The sequence below is a fragment of the Colobus angolensis genome, unplaced genomic scaffold (genome assembly GCF_000951035.1).
Source record: "Colobus angolensis palliatus isolate OR3802 unplaced genomic scaffold, Cang.pa_1.0 Scaffold9, whole genome shotgun sequence".
Taxonomy (NCBI): domain Eukaryota; kingdom Metazoa; phylum Chordata; class Mammalia; order Primates; family Cercopithecidae; genus Colobus; species Colobus angolensis.
The window spans coordinates 5,166,073-5,176,618 of NW_012122931.1; the positions used below are offsets into that span (position 1 = coordinate 5,166,073).

Genomic DNA, 10,546 nt, shown 5'->3' on the forward strand with positions numbered 1-10,546 from the left:
CACCACCATGCCCAGCTAATTTTTTGTATTTTTAGTAAAGATGGGGTTTCACCATTTTAGCCAGATGGTCTCAATCTCCTGACCTTGTGATCCATCCGTCTTGGCCTCCCAAAGTGCTGGGATTACAGGCATGAGCCACCGCACCTGGCCTTTATTTATTTATTTATTTATTTTTGTATACAGAGTCTCACTCTGTCACCCAGGCTGGAGTGCAGTGCCACAATCTCGGCTCGCTGCAGCCTCCACCTCTCAGGTTCAAGCAATTCTCCTGCCTCAGCTTCCTGAGTAGCTGGGACCACAAGTGCCCGCCACCACACCTGGCTAATTTTTTGTATTTTTAGTAGAGATGGGGTTTCACCATGCTAGCCAGGATGGTCTCGATCTCTTGGCCTCCCAAAGTGCTGGGATTACAGGTGTGAGCCACCGCGCCCGGCCTGCACTTCTTTATTCTTAGTGAAGTTGAACATCTTTTCATATGCTTAACATCCCCCTGGTCAATTAAAATGAATTTCCTCATTATAAAAATCAGAACTCATTACGGACGATTTGGGTAATATTGGAAAAGCACAGAGACAGAAAGGAGAACCACTCACAGTCCTAGCCACGGTTCACACTTGCGTCTCACTCCTCTTTGTCTTCTATATCTAAATATTTTTTATAAAATTAGGCTTGCATTAGGTACACCCAGTTTGGAGTTCTGATTTTCTTTTGTTAACATTATTTTGCGAACACTTTCCTTGTTGGTAAATGTTACTCAAAAAATGATTCTTGGCCAGGTGCGGTGGCTCATGCCTATAATCCCAACACTTTCGAGGGCCGGCAGATCACTTGCGGTCAGGAGTTCTAGGCCAGCCTGGCCAATATGGCAAAACGCTGTCTCCACTAAAAATACAAAAATTAGCTGGGCATGGTGGCACGGGCTCGTAGTCCCAGCTACTTGGGAGGCTGAGGCAGGAGAATCGCTTGAACCCGGGAGGCAGAGGTTGCAGTGAGCCGAGACTGTGCCACTGCGCTCCATCTTGGGGTATAGAGCAAGACTCCATCTCCAAAAAAAAAAAAATTCTTAAAAAACTGGCCTTGTAAAATCCCATCAGAGACCAAATGTTAATTTCACATAATTACAGTCAATATTAAATTTTTTTTTGGCAGTTTCTGCTCTGCCATTTTTCACCAGTGACCTGGAGAGTGAGGCGGTGGCACTTCAGGGGTTGAGGGTCATCGGAGGAGCTTGAAGGGGAAGTGGGGAGGATGGGGAGCTGGACAGGCTGAGGCTGGAGACAAACTGTCGCACAGGTCTCAACACATTCCCCTGCACACAGGCGGAAATGGGTGGGACACTGTCATTTAAATAATACACATTTCTTTCACTTGAAAGAAAGTCTGTGGGTTTTTCTTCTTATGCTTTTCTTGGCCATTGATGAGAATATGTCCACTTGTGGTTTTAAAAAAATTACAGACCTGTGTCATGTAGGAAGTTAAATTCTTTGCTATTTCACCCTTTCAAATCCTTCATATGAGGTCCGTCTCTCCATCAATGCACACCTACTATGTCCAAGACACTGTGCTAAGCACTGGCTGTACTTTCATGAGCAAAAGCCTTCTCCGTACATGACTTCCATTGGTCATTCTTGCCCCTGGCTGTCTCGGCCCTCCTGGGCAGTGGAGAAGGATGGAATGAGCTGTCCAGGCAGCAGGAGGCCAGGATGGTGGGTCACCCGGGGCCAGCTCACAGAAGCCACCAAGAGGATGCGTTTTGGCTCCTCCCAGGCTGCAGAGGTTTCATGTAGCAACGCTTTCATGTGGCACAGGAGTGGCCAAGTGACCTTACAGATACTTGGTTTATTTTTACTGGCTGTAACCGTGCCCCATGGAGAGACAATAGACCCGGGTGGTGCCAAGACATTTCCACCCAACCAATCTTTTTCTTTTTTTCGAGACAGAGTTTTGCTCTTGTCACCCAGGCTGAAATGCTATGACACGATCTTGGCTCACTGCAACCTCCGCCTCCCAGGTTCGAGCAATTCCCCTGCCTCAACCTCCTGAGTAGCTGGGATGACAGGCACCTGTGACCACGCCAGCTAATTTTTGTATTTTTTTTTTTAGTAGAGACAGGGTTTCACCATGTTGGCCAGGCTGGTCTCAAACTCCTGACCGCAGGTGATCCACCTGCCTCGGCTTTCCAAAGTACTGGGATTACAGGCATAAGCCATTGCGCCCAGCCCAAAATAACCCATCATCTATAGTACTGGGGCTTAAATGGTTGAAATTCATTTCAGCACTTTCTGAGTGCCTCTTATCTAATAATACTTTATAGCTATTTGGTGAGGACTTACTGGAGGCCGACTATATACTGGGTCCATGTCAGACCTGGGCAGTGCCTGGGTCCCCTGGGCCCTTTCTCCGCCACCTGATTTCACAGAACATCATGGAAACTTGAGCGTGCAGAACTAAGAGAATTCTATATCCTGCCATCTGCTACCGGAGAACTGGCTGGAACCCGAAGGGGGAGACCACCTGGAAGCAATAGTTGGTTAAATATTAGACCAGGGTTTATGGTATAATTCGAGTCACTCTTCTGTCAAACAGGAAAGCACTTCAATCTTGGTTCTTGGAGCATAAATCTGCCTTGCAGTTTAGCACAGGCTGGAGTCCAAATGTGAGCCTAGCTCTGGGAGAAGCCAAGGACCAGCCACCTTTTCAGGATAGCTATCCGGAGTTCCTGGCAATGTGTGTTTGGGCCAGAATCTGAGGTTGGGTGCATGGAACTGCACGGAGGGGTTATCTGTGTGGTCCCAAGGAAGGGAGGCAAATGCATAACCTAAGCTTGGAGCATTTCTGTTTGGAGCATATAGACTTAAACGGAGTGAACAGGTTTGTCAGGAAATTGGGTCCCAAAATGTCAGCCCCAGAAGTCCCTTAGATGTCATCCAGCATGTACATTTTGTACATAGTGAACGCAGGCCCAGAGAGTGAGAGAGATCTGCCTGAGGCCATGGAGCTAATGAGCACCACAGCAGAACTGGAGGTTTCCAACCTAACACTCCCTTCCCACTACACCATGAAGTGCTTAAAAAAAAAATTTTTTTTTTTTTGAGATGGACTTTCACTCTTGTTGCCAAGGCTGGAGTGCAATGGCGTGGTTTTGGCTCAATGCAACCTCCACCTCCCAGGTTCAAGCAATTCTTCTGCCTCAGCCTCCCGAGTAGCTGGGATTACAGGCACCCGCCACCACGCCTGGTTAATTTTTGTATTTTTAGTAGAGACAGGGTTTCACCATGTTGGCTAGGCTGGTCTCGAATTCCTGACCCCAAGTGATCCGCCTGCATTGGCCTCCCAAAGTGTTGGGATTACAGGCGTGAACCACCTCGCCCAGTCTTTTTTTCTATTTTTTTATTTTTTATTTTTTGTGACAGGGTCTTGCTCTGTCGCCCAGACTGGAGTGCAGTGGAATCCTGGTTCACTGATGTCTTGACCTCCTGGGCTCAAACGATCTTCTCACCTCAGCCTCCTGAGTATCTGGAACCACAGGCACGTGCCACCATGCCTGGCTCATTTTTTAATTTTTATTGTTGTAGAGACGGGATCTTGCTATATTGCTCAGACTGATTCCAAACTCCAGGGCTCAAGTGATCCTCCCACCTCAGCCTGAGATCACAGGTGTGTGCCATCACACCCAGCCCCATAATGTGCTTTTTATTTATTTGGCCTGAGCATCTGAGGGCAGTCAGAAAGCCTGGCAAGGCCAAGAGGGCGAAGTGAGCTTTAACAACGGTGTCCAGGACAGGGCTGGTGATGGCGATGGAGGAGATGGCGGCTTTCTTAAAATATCCCTACTCAGCCGAGCACAGTGGCTCACACTTGTAATCCCTGCACTTTGGGAGGCTGAGACGGGTGGATCACCTGAGCTCAGGAGTTTGAGACCAGCCTGGTCAACATGGCGAAACCCCATGTCTACCAAAAATACAAAAATTAGCCAGGCATGGTGGGGCTCGCCTGTAGTCCCAGTTACTTGGAAGGCTGAAGCATGAGAATTGCTTGAACCCAGGAGGTGGAGGTTGCAGTGAGTCGAGATCGCGCCATGCACTCCAGCCTGCGCAACAGAGACTCCATTTCAAAAGAAAAAAAAAAAAAGATCTCCCTACTCAGTGTCCAGGAGTGTTGTAAGCACTTTCCAGGAATCCACTCGCTTGGCACTCTGAGGAGGGGCCTGGCACTCTCGGCTCTGCTCCTGAGGCTGTCCCTCTACGGGAAGGCGATTTCACTGTCTTGTATACCTGTCTTTGAAACGAAGCAGGCATTGCATTGTATCAACCCTGATACAAATTCAAGGAAATTGCCACCGTGGATGCCAGCAGGTGGTGGAGAGAAGAGGAGACCCTGTGGAATGACCAGCAACTGTCCCTGTCCTGGTCTTCTGGGGGTCACTGTCCTCACCGCTGTCACCTAGTGCCGGCAAATGCAGTTGGTATGGAAAAGTCTGTGGAGGGTGACGGCAGGCCTGATGCTGCAGGAGGCGATACAAGTCCAGTCTAGTAGGAATTTGCTTTGGGTGGCTTTTACCTTAAACAAGTGGTTATTATTTGAATGATGCATTTCACCCGAGCATGTCCGTGGTACGTGCCTGCCTCCATGTCTCTCGGTTTGGAGCCTGGAGGTGGGAGGAGGGAGGTGAGCTTTCTTCCATCATTCTTTGGTGCCTCCATTGCTCCCTGTCCCTGGCCACTGCAGCCTCAGAGGGGCCCCTCTGCGGTTTGAGACAGACCAGACGAGGGAGGAGGGGCTGGGCCAGCCAGCCCCAGGGGCTGACAGTCAGAGCTCCTGACCACCTCTCCTCCCACGCTGGTGACCGCTGAATTGCTGCCTAATGGCTGGAAATAGAAGGTGGGGCTCAGTCCCCGCGTTTTCCTGCAAGGCCTGCTCCTCCCCAGCCTGCAGACGTGCCAGGCAGAGCAGGGTCCACTTCTGCCACGAACTTCTCCCTGTTTTGTTCCTCCTTCCCACCCTGTCTTCCCCAACTTCTTTCTTTCACCCACTCTTCAGGGTTTAGCTATGTTTGTGAACTATCTGTACTGTGATTCTCTTAACAGCTTTCTAAACATTGACTTACTCTTTTTTTTTTTTTTTTTTTTTTCTGAGATGGAGTCTCGCTCTGTCGCCCAGGCTGGAGTGCAGTGGCTCAGTGGTGCGATCTCGGTTCACTGCAACCTCTGCTTCCCGGGTTCAAGCGATTCCCCTGCCTCAGCCTCCTGAGTAGCTGGGATTACAGGCGCCTGCCACCACGCCTGACTGATTTTGGTATTTTTAGTAGAGACGGGGTTTCACCATATTAGACAGGATGGTCTCGATCTCCTGCGTGATCCAACCACCTCAGCCTCTGGAAGGACTTATTCTTAAAATATCAACACAAACTTTAAGGAATGGCTGAGTGAACAGATTGCATATGCTGATTGCGCTTTCCCTGAAACTTTCAAATAAACATTACAAAGTCCTCATCCAGGTGGCATTCCCTTGGAATCACTTGTGACAGGCCGACCTCCTTTTGGGACATAATCAAAAATGGGTTTTCCAAGGGTGTATCGGGATGTGGGTACCCACAGCTCCATTGCCAGAGGACGGAGTGATTTTTGTTTTGTTTTGTTTTTTGTTTTTGAGACAGAGTCTCACTCACTCTGTCCCCCAGGCTGGAGTGCAGTGGCGTGATCTTGGCTCACTGCAAACTCCACCTCCCGGGTTCAAGTGACTCCCTGCCTCAGCCTCCCGAGTAGCTGGGATTACAAGCACATGCCACCATGTCCAGCTAATTTTTTTTGTTGATTTTTTGTACTTTTACTAGAGACGGGATTTTGCCATATTGGCCAGGTAGGTCTCAAACTCCTGTGCTCACATGATCCACCCACCTTAGCCTCCTGAAGTGCTGGGATTACAGGCATAAGCCACTGCACCCGGCCAAGGATGGAGTGATTTTGGAGGAACACCTATTGCCTTTCCTCATGAGTCCTGGTAAAGGACTTACTTGACTGGGAGGTGGCCTCAGTCTTTGGTTTCTCCCTCTCTTTTATTTTATTTCATTTATTTATTTATTTATTTGAGAGAGAGTTCCCCTCTTTTTGCCCAGGCTGGAGTGCAGTGGTGTGATCTCAGCTCACTGCAACCTCCGCCTCCCCGGTTCAAGTGATTCTCCTGCCTCAGCCTCCCGAGTAGCTGAGATTACAGGCATGCACCACCACGGCCAGCTAATTTTGTGTTTTTAGTAGAGACAGGGTTTTGCCATGTTGGCCAAGCTGGTCTCGAACTCCTGACCTCAGGTGATCTGCCCGCCTTGGCCTCCCAAAGTGCTGGGATTACAGGCGTGAGTCTGTAATCTCCCTCTCATGTCTTCCCTGAAGGAAGTACCCCAGGATCTATCCAGAGCCAGCCTCTCTGACACAGGCAGGCCACAGTGTTCCCCACTGCTGGGTGAGACCTGCCCTACCACAGACTTGCTTTCCTTGTGTCTGGGTTGCAAGGTCAGGATCTGGGGAAAAAGGAGAAGAGGGGTTCATGTCAGTCTCGGGATATGGGGACCCAGATGCCAGGTGCTGTGTCCTGAATTTGGCCTGAGAAAGATCTAGGCCCTGCTGGGTTTACAGGAGTTCTGTACACTCAGATTGAATTCCTCTCCCACTCTTATTCTGCCTCACTCCCTCATGTGCACCACACCGTAGCCGTGGGCTCGCTTTTCTGCACATTGAACATGCTGTGCTTATTCTGACCTCAGGACCTTTGCACACACTGGTCTTCCTTCCTGGAAAGTTTTTCCCCTGCAGTGCCAGCTTCTCATCATTCAGGCTTCTTCACAGATGTCTCCTTCCGTGCCCATCCCCACCCCAGACAAGGTGCAGAGCTTCCTACGGTGTGGAGTGGCCAAGCACTCCAGGCTCCCTCCCTGTCCTGCCCTCTTTCTTTCGGTCAGGCCCACACACCATCGCCCTGGCCCAAGAATCGTCTTGCCAGCGGGAGGGAAGAGAAGGACCCTGCAGTGGGTCCCCACACAGGTGCTGCTAGTCTGGGCCTGGCCCGAGGATACGGCATTATTGGTGGAATGCATGGCAGCAGGAAGGCCTGGAGAACATGCTTCTGTTCCTGCACCTCACACGCATGGCCTGTCCTTGGGGGAGGTCACGCCCTGGGCACTGAATTCCTATTTATTTGAGCTTCCAATGTGGCAATCTACGGGTTTAGTTGCTCATTCAGTCCCTAATTTATGGGACTCACCCTCCTCACCTTTCATAAAGGAAGCAGGCCATTAGTAGGAGTCTGGAAAATGTGAACCAGCTCTTAGCAGAAGAGGGTGAGTTTTCTGAGTTTTCTTTCTTGGTCATTTATTTATGGTGGGGTTATACAGAGCTCCCCCACCTCCGCCACATAAATGCACATGCTTGATGACTTTCAACAAAAAAGGAGGCAGGAAATGATGTGTAGAATGAAGAGCTTCACCGGGGGCTGGTCATCGGTTGACGCCAGTGAGTGGAAGCGGATCTTGTTATGATCGTCCCTGAAAGGATGGGTGGGTTAGGGTTAGGGTTAGGGTTAGATTTAGGGGCAGGGGACATAGCCCAGCATTCATGTCAAAGGCCTGCTCTTGGGCTCTAGCCCCTTCTGTTCGGGAGGGGCCCAGGAAGCTGCATTCAGAAGGAGGATGACCTCAGGCCTGACTCAGAGAAGTCCTGCTCTGGAGGTAAAGAGCACAAACTCGAGTCAGAACTCGGTTGTAATCCCAGCTCCTCCACTCGTTGGCTCTGTAAAGCACTCAGCACCTCTGAGTCCCACTTTTCCTGCCTGGTGTCCAAGGGCTAGAGAGGAAGGTGGGAGATAGCATGGCAGGAGTGGGGTCCTGGCAAGCCCTAGAGGTATGGTAAGAGCATCCTAGACCAGTAGCCCTCTGTGACTCCCAGCCCATGACGTGGCCTCGTGGCCTCAGCTGCTTGCAAACATAAGCTTGGAGCTGCTCTTCTTCCAGACTCTGGGGTATCCATCTCCTTGACCTGGCCATTAATGGATTTGAGTGTCTAGTATGCCTGAAATGACCCCCAGTGGGTCAAAGCCTTGTCAGGGCAGAGCACCCCAGCTTCCATGACACTCTCAGAAGGGCCTATGGCCCCAAAGCTAACACCTGACTGACTATACCCCTCTTGTCTCCCCAGGGCCCACCGGAATGACATGGAGACCATCTACCCCTTCCTTTTTCTGGGCTTCGTCTACTCCTTTCTGGGTCCTAACCCTTTTGTCGCCTGGATGCACTTCCTGGTCTTCCTCCTGGGCCGTGTGGTGCACACCGTGGCCTACCTGGGGAAGCTGCGGGCACCCATCCGCTCCGTGACCTACACCCTGGCCCAGCTCCCCTGCGCCTCCATGGCTCTGCAGATCCTCTGGGAAGCGGCCCGCCACCTGTGACCAGCAGCTGACACCTCCTTGGCCACCAGACCATGGGCCAAGAGCTGCCGCGGCTGTACCTGGGGACTTGGTGTTCCTTCCAGATTGTAGTGGGCCCTGAGTCCTGATTTCCAGGTGGCCTGCTGCGCATATGGGTCTCTGGGCCCAGTGGGCCTGTGTGTGTGCGTGTGTGTGTATGCGTATGTGTGTGTGTATGTTTCTTAGCCCCTTAGATTCCCGCATGAAGTGACTGACGGGAACCATTTCAAGACAGATTGTTAAGATTGACAGAAAATCCTTCAGCTAAAGAAACAGAACATCAAAAACACCACTCCCTCTCCCTCCCTAACAGTGAAAAGAGAGAAGGGAGACTCTAAGATTCCCAAACCTAATGATCATCTGAATCCCAGGCTAAGAATGCAGACTTTTCAGACTCACCCCAGAGATTCTGGCCCAGCCAATCTAGAGGCAAGACTGGCCTGGGATTTTTTTTTTTTTTTCCCAAGACAGAGTCTTGCTCTGCTGCCCAGGCTGGAGTGGTATGATCTGGCTTACTGCAGCCTCCACCTCCCAGGTTCGAGCGATTCTCCTGCCTCAGCCTCCTGAGTAGCTGGGATTACAGGCGTGTGTCACCATACCCGGCTAATTTTTGTATTTTTAGTAGAGACAGAGTTTCACCATGTTGCCCAGGAGGGTCTCAAACTCCTGGCCTCAAGTGATCCACCCACCTCGGCCTCCCAAAGTGCTGGGATTACAGGCATGAGTCACTGCGCTCAGCCACCATCTGGAGTTTTAAAAGGCTCCCATGTGAGTCCCTGTGGTGGCCAGGCCAGGGAACCCCTGCCAGTTCTCTGTGGAAGCGAGGCTGGAGTCTTGGGTTCCTGTATGATGGAAGCTGGGTGAGCCGAGGACAGGACTGGCTCCTCTGCCCTGGCAGATGCTTCCCTTGTCCTTGGCTTTGGATGTCTTTGCTGGAGTCTTCTCCCTGGCTCAGGTGTGGGTGGGAGGGGCCCACAGGAAGCTCAGCCTTCTCCTCTCAAAGTTGGAGTGCCTCCAAAGGGCTGTGGGTGGAGGAGCAGGAGCTTTGGGTGACCAGTCACTCAAAGGAACTTTCTGATCCCTTCAGTTATCTTCAAGGTTTGGAAACTGCAAATGTCTCCTCGATGTGGAATCCTTATGTATGCGTGTGTGTGGTTTCTCCTAGACCTGTGACCTGAGATATGTGATTTTTAGTCATTAAATGGAAGTGTCTGACCAGCTCCGCCCAGCACCTCGTCTTGGGTTGCGCGTTCTTGGTGTTCCCTGCTGCCCAAGCGTGACTGATGCTCCAGCGCGCTGGGTGTTCTTGCTGGTGACTGTCTAGAGCCAGTGTGGCGGGACAGGGTCTCTGGCGCAGACACCAACGCGCCCTGACTGGGTGTTAATCACACAGCAAGCAGCAGCCTCCTGCTTCCCGTTGGGGCGGACAAGGTGACATCTGGCGAGGGGAGCCAGGAGCACCCGAATCCTGCCCCGGTCAAGTCACCCCTCCCTACGGGGCTGCCCCGCTCGCGGGCTGCCATCATCAGCTCCGTCAACGAGGACACCGAGCCTCCAGGAGGCCACCGCCCTGAAGTGCTGGGCCAGGTCTGAAAGGCGGGACTGCCAGGCTCCCAAAGCCCCTGTGCGGAGCCCCTGTGCTGCACGGCCTCACTTTCCCTGAACGCCCCCTCCCAGCACCCCGAGGCCGGCGCCCCTCTGACGGATGTGACCTGCCGTGCCGGGGGTTTCTCCGGCAGCGCAGGGACCCCAGGCCCCGCCAGAAAGCGCAGTGAGTTCCCGGCTCCCGTTCGGAGCTGCGAGAGGAAACACTGCCCCCTGGTGGTAAGGAGACGCCTCTGTTTGGGACCGCGGCGGCCCCAGGAGAGAAACGGAGAGGGCGCCATCCAGATTTAGCACCTACTGTTTGCTAAGCGTTGGACTGGGCATACTAGTTGGATTTTTTCACCTAATCCTTAAAACAGGCTGGGTGGGTTGGCTTATGTCTGTAATTCAAGCAGTTTGGGAGGCCGAGGTGGAAAGATCTGAGCCCAGGGGTTTGAGACTAGCCTGGGCAACAGAGCCAGACTCCCTTTCTACCAAAAAAAAAAAAAAA

General features: G+C 51.7%; 1 protein-coding gene across 1 annotated transcript in view; it reads left to right on the forward strand.

The window, feature by feature from the left end:
- The window catches only part of PTGES (prostaglandin E synthase), a 15,942-nt gene extending 6,277 nt beyond the window's left edge, over window positions 1-9,665 (forward strand). The window contains exon 3 of the mRNA XM_011931212.1: window positions 8,184-9,665. Coding sequence (XP_011786602.1) covers window positions 8,184-8,433 — 250 coding nt within the window. The 3' untranslated portion in view covers window positions 8,434-9,665. The remainder of the gene's footprint in view (window positions 1-8,183) is intronic.
- The last annotated feature ends 881 nt before the right edge of the window (window positions 9,666-10,546 follow it).